General features: G+C 40.2%; 1 protein-coding gene across 2 annotated transcripts in view; it reads left to right on the top strand.

Moving 5' to 3' along the window:
- Positions 1–118: 118 nt before the first annotated feature.
- Positions 119–12,522, top strand: part of cep295 (centrosomal protein 295) — a 23,542-nt gene continuing 11,138 nt past the window's right edge. Inside the window, exons 1-13 of one of the 2 annotated variants that reach the window (XM_049576371.1) lie at positions 119–511; positions 1,585–1,785; positions 2,056–2,180; positions 2,279–2,372; positions 2,706–2,822; positions 2,913–3,053; positions 3,430–3,613; positions 3,842–4,009; positions 5,058–5,294; positions 9,012–9,118; positions 10,049–10,261; positions 11,035–11,111; positions 11,412–12,246. In XM_049576371.1, coding sequence (XP_049432328.1) covers positions 413–511; positions 1,585–1,785; positions 2,056–2,180; positions 2,279–2,372; positions 2,706–2,822; positions 2,913–3,053; positions 3,430–3,613; positions 3,842–4,009; positions 5,058–5,294; positions 9,012–9,118; positions 10,049–10,261; positions 11,035–11,111; positions 11,412–12,246 — 2,598 coding nt within the window. In that variant the 5' untranslated portion in view covers positions 119–412. The remainder of the gene's footprint in view (positions 512–1,584; positions 1,786–2,055; positions 2,181–2,278; positions 2,373–2,705; positions 2,823–2,912; positions 3,054–3,429; positions 3,614–3,841; positions 4,010–5,057; positions 5,295–9,011; positions 9,119–10,048; positions 10,262–11,034; positions 11,112–11,411; positions 12,247–12,522) is intronic. The other variant, XM_049576372.1, reaches the window with a different exon arrangement.

Genomic DNA, 12,522 nt, shown 5'->3' with positions numbered 1-12,522 from the left:
ACTTTAAGATGGGCATATTGTGAATAGGAACCATGTTTACTGGTAGGAACCAAGGGGAATTTGGACCAGGACGGAACAAGCACGGCGGGCAGTTTAAACCACCGGATGTGACGTTAAGGACAAAAAGCTCGTTTTTTCACGTTGACATGGATATGTGATGGTCAACAAAACTCATGTTGCCTTTTTTAGCCCCACGTTTGTACTATTTTCATATTTGTTCGCATTGTTTACGGTTTTAGATGTTTAAAATGTCTGTCCGGACGGTAGTAATGGCGTTATACCGCAACAAAATGAAGCTAAGTAGCCAATTTTAACTAGCACGGCTACTAGCGCCCAGCGCTAACGTTACCTGCGTTTTACATGTTTTTTTTTTGCACATTTGGGAAATGTTCACCAGCTATATTTGAGGAAAATGAAGAGAAAAGTAGCCAAGGTAAGACTGAGCCCTAACGAAGAGGCTCGGGTAATACGAGAGGAATATGAAAGGAGGAGAAAACTGCGAATACAGCAGGTAAGTTAATATCACATGATAAAAACAGTACAAGTTAATTTCAGTAAGATCTCCTGCTCCCACTTCAGGCCATGCTTCAGGCCCGTGACTTCTGATCCTTACTGTATAATCTGAAGCAAGGCAGCTTTATTTTAGGAATTAGGGCTGTTTAATTACTAAAGATTGACAGTTAAACTAGGCCTAATTAAAAAGAAAGGGAATTAAATCCTGAAGGCCAACTAGGATACAGTGGATGACTGGCTTGAAATCAGACATTATTATATTGATTTTATTTCCCTTTCTTTTTCAACAACAACAACAACAACAACAACATTTTGAAATACACTCAGTACGAAATACCAAAATGACAAAGACAAATTGTGTAAAACTAAGATGTAGCCTAATATAATGTAAACCTACATTTATATATATTAGGTGTATATCAGGATTCGTGTCACTTCAGGATTAACCGGTGTTGCAGTCAGTCTGCCAGACTGAAACTGTGTTTGCTTCGGTTTCTCCCCAAAGGTTATTGTAGCTCTCTGAACATAAGTTAATTTTTGACAGAGATTGCATTTAGCTATTTATTCCAAAGCGAGTTCCTAGCACTTGCTCACTCTTTAAATGGCACTTAGGTAAAAAATGAAAGAAACAGACACCAGAAGTCCGTCAGTTCAATATACCAAAGGGGCAGAAGATAAATTTGAAGGTATCATTCAGAAAGTATTTAGATGATTTCAGTTTGCCAAAAGTTCTCCTGTTGTGTTTATGGCAATGATATTTTACTCTATATATTAGGCTATGTATTCTGTTGTTTTAAACATCACAGTTTTGTCTCAACATGTCTGTTTTCCTTACTTTGAACTTGTGGGGTCTGTGCTTCACATCTCGGGTCTCTGTTTCAAAGTCATGAATGAACAGGCTCGATTGAGTCTTAACACGGCAGCTCTGATTTGGTGTTCAGCTCATTTAATACAGGCATTTCAAAACAAGTTGGCCTTTTTTGAGCCAACTAAAAAAACCTCCTAATGGTTTTCAAAATCAGCAGATATTTTAAGACGGAGTATGCATGTACATTTTGCATTGACTTACAGGTGCGGGAGCAGCAGCGAGACATCGCACAGCAGATCCGTCAAGGGGTTGAGCAGAGACGGCAGCGTGAGCTGGAGAAGCTGGAGGAGGAGCTGAGGGAGGACTGGGAGCGACAGCAGAGGGAGAAACTCAACACACTGCAGAGGCTTTACCAGGAGAGCCTCCAGCTTCTGGGTCAGGGACACAGGAGTGCAAAAGAAAATGTAAGATGACATCGGTTTAAAACAAGCAGCTGTCCGTTGTCTTTTTCAGCTGGAGTTTCTGTAACTGGTTGACCACATTACACCTGTTGAAGCTGTCACTGCCTTTTGGAACATTTTAGTCACTGTTGACTGAGTTAGTTGCCCAGTGCAATGAAGATGAAAGATGAATTTTGAGACACAAAAAAGACCAAAGAGAACCTTAGAAGGAGATGAATACAGTGTCCAAATCATGTGATTTATTTTTGTGGTAATTTTGATTTATTGCACAAGGAACCTGACTTGGCTGCCATAGCTCAGAGGGAGGAGGAAAATCATGTGAAAGCAGAGGAGCGTTATCGAGAAGCCCTGAAGGAGCTCAAATCACAGAGGCTTAAAGACCAGGAGAGGCAAAGCAGGTAAGCAGCATCACAAACATTTGCTGGAAAGATGTTTACATGTTTGAATTTTATCAGAATAAACTAAATATTAAGTCTGTTCCTTTGCTTGTCTGTAGATCTATCAATGCCAGGAAGAAGGCACTACAGGCAGAAAAGGAAAGATCAGCAAAAGTGGCCAGCCTCCCACCACCTCTCCCAAACCCCGTAGAGGTGATTTGAACAGTAATATTATAATACTGTTTTCCTGGTGGCCTGACAGGCCACTTACATTTGCTAGCTGACTTTTTCTTTCAGATTCAGATGCAGATTCAGATTTATTTACTCTGGACCACAAATTGTGGTATCCAGTACGAACATAGAACTGGACAGCAATGCAGAAGTAAACAACCAGAATGGACCTAAAGCACAAATGGAGTCATTTAAAGAGGGGTAGAACATTACTCAAAAAAGCACCTAGTTTACACATTGTTCTTGGTTTATCTGTCTGCAATAATATAAGTTTAAACATGCAAGGGTGGTTTACAAAGTATTCTCTTGTTCAAGCAGGACATCGATTCCAAAAAGCCACATGTAGTAAAGAAATCTGATGTGAATGCCTTCGCTGCCACACACTACCACATGCCTGAGAGCACAGTGGACAGAGAGGTGGACACAAAGCAGGTAAGCCATCTGATTTATGTATGCACTTAACCCTATAGTTTGTTTGTCTCCCTTCTGGCAGAGCTGTCTAACCTGTACATGTGTCTGCAGCCTAATGCCCATGAGGAAGCTGAGCTGGAGTTGAGGAGACTGCAGGACTTGCAGAGGGAGGAGAAGAGGAGGAGAGAGGAGCAGCTTGAGAAGGCTCGTCTCAGAGGGAAGGAGGCTCTGAGAAGGGAACACCTCGTGCAGGTGCCTGTTACTTGATGAGCAGATAGACACAAAAATGATTAATGTCTGTCTTACAGATTATTTTATCTTATACTGCTTGCCATCACTGTTGGTTGGCAGCAGGACAGCAGCATTCACCAAAGTAAGAAGGCTGACCTCTTCATGTAAAGATTGTAGATGTTTGTATCACTGAATTTCTAAAGCAAAAGAGTCCTAGTCGTCCAAAATCCTGGTGCTTTCCTTCATAGGAAAATGAGTTAGTACTTAGATTAAATGTTTCCCCCTCAACATGGTTAGTAGTTTTGTATCATAGTGCCAAGGTGGATGTGATTTGTAAAAAGAGATGAGATTTTTGTGTGCTTTTTTTTCCTGATCTGTTTTTTATGGTTTCCTTTAGGATCGTGAACACTTGCTTGTTGAACTGGAGCACATGCAGCAGACAGACCTGCTGAGGAGGAGACAGCAGGTGTCACAAATGCCTCCTCAGATATTCCAGCCTCTCTATAAGAGACAGGAGACAAGGGAGGACTTCCAGAGGGAGATGGAGTTTGCCTTTGAGGACATGTACACCGGAGAGAGGAGTAAGGATTGTTCAGTGGTGTAGTATTTAACTATAAATGTGTTTTGTAACAAGTAGTCACAAAAAAATCTGTATAATTATAATTCAGTACTTGTAGCTTTGCTTAAAAAAGTAGCCAGAAGGTGAGCTTTATTGGTATTTTTGCATAGTAAAATAGCCTCAGTACTTTGGTGGGAGATTTTGTGTTTATGGACGTTTCTAATGGAACCTTGGCTGTGTCTGATTCCAGGGGTTAAAGGAGACCTGGTGGTCCAGCTGGTACCTGAGCCCCTGCCAGCCCTGTCCACAGGCAGCCAGGACCAAGAGCTGGACGTCACACTGGATGAAACCACTGCACAAGGAGCAGAAAACACACAACATGACACTGAGCAGGAAGAGCAGGAAACATCTGCTCAAGGTGAAGAGAAGCACCAGATACAATAAAATCTAAAGGTTCCTTTTTTTCTGCAGCATTGTTTATCAAAATTTTCAGGCCAGACATAAAGAGCAGTAATTTAGTGTTGAAATTTCAATGCTCATTTCTGGACCTTTTTTGTACTTCTGGTTCAAATCAGTGGGTTTTTTGTTAGGTGCCTGAAATAATGTCTGTGGTTCACATAAGTTTAAGAGACTTTCAAGTTTTTTTCTACAACTTAAAATAAGATAAGATAAGATAAGATAAGATACACCTTTATTGATCCCACAATTGAGAAATTCCAGTGTTACAGCAGTCAAGGGTAAAGAGTCAAATTAAAGATTTCAATATTTAAAAAACTTAAAAAACAAAAACTAGGCATGCAGAAAAGAAGTACAAAAAATACAAGAAACAGCAATAAATAAACAATAATAATAATAATAATAATAATAATAATGAGCAGTGGATAAAAAGTGAGCAATGGATTAAAGTGAACATATTTAGTGCAAGTGAATATTGAATGTGCAAATAAACAACAACATGGGGGACAGCAATGCTTATTGTGGTGTTTATAAAGTGTCCATAGTGTCCCTAAAGTGTCCATGGTGCAGTTTACTGTGAGCAGTGCTGGTTATGTAGCCTGGCAGCAGCAGGCAGGAAGGACCTGCGATAGCGTTCCTTCACACACTTTGGGTGAATCAGTCTATCGCTGAAGGAGCTCTCCAGAGCTTTTATCTCCTCCTGCAGAGGATGGGAGTCATTAGTCCTCGTCGAAGTCATGTGACTGTAGTGCAGTTTGTTTATAGCCTAACATTAGCTTTTTACTTCTGGTGATTGCAGTTCAGCTTCAAAAATCTTAAAAGTGGTGTTCATTTGTGAAGATTGTCTTGCTATACAAAACATGTAAAGATCATAAATGTCTGTTCAAGCATCTCATAGTCACCAACCCTGAATAAAATCTGACTGTCCTGTGTGATAGCCTTGATGTAATTTCCTTGAAACTCGTCTTTCCCAAGCCAGAGCTGCAGTCAGCGTTTTTCTTTACTTGCAGTGGAACCCTCCAGACCTGGTCCAAAAAAGGCATTGAAGAAACTCCTGGATCGTATCAGGAGCCAGAGGAACCAGTGGATTGACCACAGCAGTCGCGTCCCTGCAGCTGAATCACCGACCGCCAATGTCGATCAGATCCCAGAGCGCGACACAACCATCGACACAGGCTCTCTGACCAGTGAGGAGAAAGACATCCTGGCCCCCATCAGGCTCCCTGAGCCTGCCCACTCACCACAGGGTAAGTAAACATTCACTGTTAACCACTGAATAAATAAAGTTAACCTAGAAGGTTGTGCACAATGTAATAAAATCACATTTTTTTTATTGTTATTATTTTCTTATTTCCCCCCCATTTATGCTCATTTATCTGGGCTTTGAATAAAATAGAATAGAATACCTGTTACTGTCATTTCACGTTGTACAACCAAATTCACTGTGCATCTTCTGAAATGTTACATTAACCATACACACATATGTGCACCTGCCATACAGATAAATATTAGTTACAACAAAAGAAAGAGATTTTAAAAAAATCTGTGGCATATCAGAAACTCTTTTCAGTCTCTCTTTCAATCTCTTTTCAGTGGTGACATGGCCAACAAGGCAGCAAGGTTATGTCTAGAACACATCAATTACATACATACAATAAAATACAAAACAATCAGTCATAAATGGTAGTAAAGCAGTAAAACCTGCTGTTCACACATCAAAAGATAAAGTTGAATGTCCACAGATAATATACAATACATATGGACAAAAAGGCATCAAGACATGCCATTGTAGCAGAAACAGTTGGTAGTAAGGACTCTTATTAACTTGTTTAAAACTGGTTAGAGAGATGCAGGAGTTTAGATTGAGTCTAGCTGGCAGGTTATACCAAGACCAAAGGCTGGATTAACATAGACTCCCTTTTTTCAGCCTCAGTCTGACAGGTGGCACCTTTTAAGCATAGACAATTATTGGAGCTAAGATTGTAGTTATATACAGTTACACGCTTATTGCACATTTTGTCATTTGTAGGTTGGCAAGCTCTTAGGCTTAGGCGGTATCTATTTTTGTATATCTTAATACCTTCCTGAGATTTCACTGGGGTATACAGTTTATGATGATATTAGTGTGAAGCGCTGTGTGTTACCTCAAACACACTTCATTCAAAGTAGACAGACACAAAATAAAACAAACCCATCTTAGTTAGTCATGGTAGTCATTAAGTTAGTTATTCCGATGTTCCAGCAATCACCAGCTCTGGTTTGGTCACAATAACTCCTCAATTTACCGAGTGAGATGTGAATATGTGCTGTTTTTCTCTGCAGTCTCTCTCTGATTTTGCTGGCTGGCTGTTTACAGTCCTGTAACATTTCTCAGTTCAGTTGCCTGTTCCACCAGTAGAGCCTGAGCTCTGGTGGGACATACTGTGCACTACACGTAATACATCCTCATTACAGCCTGTCAGTATGAGTTAAATAGAAAGATAAGTGTCTGTACTTTGAAATGTTTTGAAAATCATACAGTGGGGATTATTAAATACCCTGGTATACTGTGGCAGTAGCAAAATACCACCCTACAAACTCTATATTGTTCTAATGTTTTAATTGTGAAACATCATTTTCAAAGATAACAAAACATGGTATTGTTGTGCTTCTTTTCCTTCTAAACAAACATCAAAAAGACAAAGGTAGTACACATAACTGAATAACTAGATAAATAGATAAATTTCATTTTCTTTTTTTTTTTTTTTTTAAAAATAATGAAATAGATAAATAAGGGAACACAATTATTGATTAATTAATTTTAAAAACATACATTAAAAATGTTCTAAATAAGTTGTTCAAATGTATTTTCAATAGTATATATATGATAGTATGCAATAGTATGAGTATGTATATGTATATATGTGTGTGTGTGTGTGTGTGTGTGTATATATATATATATATATATATATATACACACAGTACAGGCCAAAAGTTTGGACACACCTTCTCATTCAATGCGTTTTCTTTATTTTCATGACTATTTACATTGTAGATTCTCACTGAAGGCATCAAAACTATGAATGAACACATGTGGAGTTATGTACCTAAGAAAAAAAGGTGAAATAACTGAAAACATGTTTTATATTCTAGTTTCTTCAAAATAGCCACCCTTTGCTCTGATTACTGCTTTGCACACTCTTGGCATTCTCTCCATGAGCTTCAAGAGGTAGTCACCTGAAATGGTTTTCCATCAGTCTTGAAGGAGTTCCCAGAGGTGTTTAGCACTTGTTGGCCCCTTTGCCTTCACTCTGCGGTCCAGTTCACCCCAAACCATCTCAATTGGGTTCAGGTCCGGTGACTGTGGAGGCCAGGTCATCTGCCGCAGCACTCCATCACTCTCCTTCTTGGTCAAATAGCCCTTACACAGCCTGGAGGTGTGTTTGGGGTCAGTGTCCTGTTGAAAAATAAATGATCGTCCAACTAAACGCAAACCGGATGGGATGGCATGTCGCTGCAGGATGCTGTGGTAGCCATGCTGGTTCAGTGTGCCTTCAATTTTGAATAAATCCCCAACAGTGTCACCAGCAAAACACCCCCACACCATCACACCTCCTCCTCCATGCTTCACAGTGGGAACCAGGCATGTGGAATCCATCCGTTCACCTTTTCTGCGTCTCACAAAGACGCGGCGGTTGGAACCAAAGATCTCAAATTTGGACTCATCAGACCAAAGCACAGATTTCCACTGGTCTAATGTCCATTCCTTGTGTTTCTTGGCCCAAACAAATCTCTTCTGCTTGTTGCCTCTCCTTAGCAGTGGTTTCCTAGCAGCTATTTGACCATGAAGGCCTGATTCGCGCAGTCTCCTCTTAACAGTTGTTCTAGAGATGGTCTGCTGCTAGAACTCTGTGTGGCATTCATCTGGTCTCTGATCTGAGCTGCTGTTAACTTGCCATTTCTGAGGCTGGTGACTCGGATGAACTTATCCTCAGAAGCAGAGGTGACTCTTGGTCTTCCTTTCCTGGCTCGGTCCTCATGTGTGCCAGTTTCATTGTAGCGCTTGATGGTTTTTGCGACTCCACTTGGGGACACATTTAAAGTTTTTGCAATTTTCCGGACTGACTGACCTTCATTTCTTAAAGTAATGATGGCCACTCGTTTTTCTTTAGTTAGCTGATTGGTTCTTGCCATAATATGAATTTTAACAGTTGTCCAATAGGGCTGTCGGCTGTGTATTAACCTGACTTCTGCACAACACAACTGATGGTCCCAACCCCACTGATAAAGCAAGAAATTCCACTAATTAACCCTGATAAGGCACACCTGTGAAGTGGAAACCATTTCAGGTGACTACCTCTTGAAGCTCATGGAGAGAATGCCAAGAGTGTGCAAAGCAGTAATCAGAGCAAAGGGTGGCTATTTTGAAGAAACTAGAATATAAAACATGTTTTCAGTTATTTCACCTTTTTGTTAAGTACATAACTCCACATGTGTTCATTCATAGTTTTGATGCCTTCAGTGAGAATCTACAATGTAAATAGTCATGAAAATAAAGAAAACGCATTGAATGAGAAGGTGTGTCCAAACTTTTGGCCTGTACTGTGTATATATATATATATATATATATATATATATATATAGATATATATATATATATATATATGTATATATGTATGTATATATATATATATATATATGTATATATGTATATGTATATATATATATATATATGTATATATATATATATATGTTGTGTGTATGTATATATGTATAGTCAAACCATTTCAGATTACTACCAGACTATTGGGTTACAGCAACTGTTTTTTTTCTTTTGGGTTTTTATTCATTCTTCTCAAATTTGAGATTTGTTCCTGTTTTGTTTTCCAAATATACTGTACATCTCTATAATAAAAAATTAAGATGTTTAGTAGTAATCATTTTATGTATTTGTGCTTGTTTTTGTTTGTTTTTTTTGTATTTAGTTGGACCAGAGTTGGAGACAACGGCACAGTCAACTGCAGCAAATACTCCACTTCCTGATATACTCGCCAACAGAATCCAAGAATTTGAAGAAGAACGGAAGAAAAGGGTACATAATGATTTCCATTTATATGATACAGAGCATGAACTGTTTTTGCACGCTATGCATGAACATATAAGCAGGAGCAGGTATCTGCACAAGTTTAAATGCTTGTACTGTGCATCTAGTGACTGTTGTTAATTCACACAAAAACGTATTGTTAGAGACACCAGAAAGTCAGTGTCTCAGTGGCAACTTGCTTTGTGCTGTGATGGTAATCTCCATTGTTTTCTTGTTGTGAAGGCAAAGACATTACTGCTTGATTGCAGCTTGTCTTTTTGCATTTTGCACATTAAATGACAACAAACAATTCAGTTTTAAGGAGCAGAAAGCTTATAATCCAGAGTTCTATGTTACATCAAGGTACCAGGATTTTACCACTCTATCAGAGAGGTTATTTTGTATTAACTATATAAGTTTTCAAAGAATGCAAAGTCTGGCTGTTTTGTTACCCCATCAGCCTCATACATTTTTTGTGATTGGTCGAAAGTCATTGATCCAGGTGTTCCTCACTACTTAATTAATCCAGTCTCTTTCTAAAGCAGGAGTGTGTGAGCAGGGTGCGGTCATATCTCCCTCTGCATTACAGTTTTCCTCTGCTTTAACCTGTGTTTTATTAGTACGATAAAACAACTACAGACCTTGACTTGATCCCTTGTGTCAACACACTCAGATTTTTCTTTAAATAAAAATGGAGCAGAGCATAATGGGGGCAGGTGGATGCTGCATCTACATTCAAGCACAGGATCACAGGAGTCTCAAGCTTTCCTAGCAAGAAAGGGTGATCCTCTGAGGACTATATTTCACAGGAGAAAGTACTAAGACAAATTTTAGCATATGGGTTCTCCCTTTTCAGTCAAACTGAAAAGTCTGAACTTGTGTTTTCTTTATGACAACTGATGCCTCACATGTTTTCTTTCCCTCTGTGGGGGGGTTCAGGAAGAGGAGCTTGAGAGGGAGAAGCAGCAGCAGATGGTTTTGCTCCAGGAGCTGGAAGAGCAGAAAGCCAGATTGGAGCAGATGCTGCTTGAAGCTCAGCAGGAGAGGGAAGATCTGAGGGCTGTTGTTACCAAGGGAGTACCTGTTAACCAACCAGAAGTACCTGTCCATGACAAGAATGTCACCTCCGTCATTCCTGGTCTCATCACTGAGGTAGGCCCTTTCAGTACAGTGTCAAAGCTATCCTCAGTTAACTTGTTCTCATATTTCTTTTATCTCTCAATATTTCTTATGTTCTAAATGACAATTTATATATCAGTTATTCACCCTGTGTAATGTTGAATTCAAGAAAACTGTGCTTCTGGCATGCCTTTTGATGAATGTAGAAACAGTGGAGAAAATTCTTGATGAACTGAAGTCATAGGTGACCACATTTGAAGTATACTATTGCAGGATTTTTCTAAAAACATACAGAAGTAATCCCTCTCAATAATCACTTATGACCCTGCAGAAGTATGTTGCAGTGTATTAAACTAACTGATCAAGGCAGCGGTAGACCAGCAGCTCTCGTATTTTGCAAGGTTCAAATTACTGATTTTGTCAGTGGGGTCTGGCTTTGAGGAGAGCAGAGACAAGTTTCACTTTCCGTTCAGTTTCCTGTCAGAGAAGCACTGAGCGTACAGCTGGAATAATGAGACTTGGATTATACTGCATGACTTGTGAGAGTTTGTACACTGATGTTTCGATAAAGTTTTGCTGTTGTTAAACGTAGTTTCCTATGACTTAAATTCATCAAGAATTTTATGCATTTTTGGATTCTTTGTTCACCAGAGGCATGCCAGAAAAATGTGCACAGATTCAGTGTAACACAAAGAGAGTAACTGATATACAAATGGTCATTTCGGGGGTGAGGTATCCTATAGTAAACTGTCTAGTGTAGTTTAATTACATCAGTGTTAAACAATTGCTACCTCTGCACTCTACAGCCGGTGCCTCCTGCAGGTGAACATGACCACTCCAGAAGGATTAAAGAATATCAGCAGCGACTGCTGGAACAAAACAGGTGTGTTTAAAGACTGTTTTGTGGTTAACCAGTCACGTTCACCCATTTTTCTTTGAAGTTATTCTTAAATAGATCTCGACAGGTAACAGCATAATTCACCTTTCATATGTACTGTGTTACTTCTACTGTCACTGTACTTATCTCACACATTCCTCAAAGAATACAGCTTTAGAGGATCTAAGTATTGTTGGTGTCGCATGCTATACACACTGTAAAGACCTTGAGGTAGATTTGTGATCTTGGGCTGTATAAATAAAACTGACTTGACTTTTGTTTCTTGGACCACCTTTTTAATTTTAGAATTCACCAGAGGTCAGTGGAGGTGGCTCGCCAGCGCCTGGAGGAATATCAGAAAGCTCTACGAATTCGTCACGACACAATCACCACATCGTTGCTGCCTGCTGTCGTTCCCTCAGTCCTCATTCCCCCACCTCTGTACAGTGCTCAGTCTAGGAATCTCCCAGCTCCTCTGCAACCCCCTTCAACTCCAGCAGTGCCTGCCTACATCCATGCTACATCACAAACCCCTGTGGAAGTCCCCACAAGAGAGTGTGACATGTTGGCTTCACCTTCACGACTTCCTGGCTCCAGTGGAAGCTCAAAATTGCTGCCGGATGAAGTTGATTCTATTTCAAGCGGTCCCAGGGACCAGAGACCTGATCTCACCACCTGGCTGACTGACAACATAATGGAGAGAGTAACAGAGCATCTAACACACAGAGTGAGACCTTCTTCAGAGCCACTGCCTCAAAAACTGTTCACAACACATCAGTCAACCAGCATCCTACTCCAGCCAACCTTTGATCCCATCAGAGCGATTAGTCCGAGCATCACAGATGGTGCAGCTCTGGTTCCAGGCCATGCAGTGGTTAAACCTGGGAGCGTGCCGCATGACTCCCTGCGGTCTGGGTCGCTCAGCTCCAGAGAGGACGACGACATGGAGAAGCAAAGACGAGAGCTGAGGGAGGTCCAGAGACAGGTGCTGGAGCAGATGGAGGCAGTGGAGCTGCATCAGAGGCAGCAAGAAAAGGAGAGGCAGAGACAGGAAGAGCAGCAACAGAGACAGGAAGTGGAGATGGAGCAGATGAGACGTCAAAAGGAGACATTACAGGCTCTGATTCATACTGATGCACAAGTAAGTTAAGGGAAGATCACTGCCCTGGTGTTTTTGTCATAGTACAGTAGATAAATCATAGTTTGTTACTGCACAAATATAAAGAGTGGAATGAGGAAGTAAGTAGAAAGAGCCCTCCTTGATTGTGAGAATTCACTCTGCTGAAGAGCAGTTTTGATTATAGAAATAGAAACACAGCACATGGGGAAAATCAACTTTCCTGATGGTGCCTGTATGGAGTGAATGTGTTTGCATGAGTGTGTGTGGACGTTTGTTTCTGTCCATTGAATTATGATG

This window comes from Epinephelus fuscoguttatus, linkage group LG5 (genome assembly GCF_011397635.1).
Source record: "Epinephelus fuscoguttatus linkage group LG5, E.fuscoguttatus.final_Chr_v1".
In the NCBI taxonomy this organism is placed as follows: domain Eukaryota; kingdom Metazoa; phylum Chordata; class Actinopteri; order Perciformes; family Serranidae; genus Epinephelus; species Epinephelus fuscoguttatus.
Note: the sequence above shows the minus strand (reverse complement) of the source record. Positions and strands in the feature narration are given on the sequence as shown.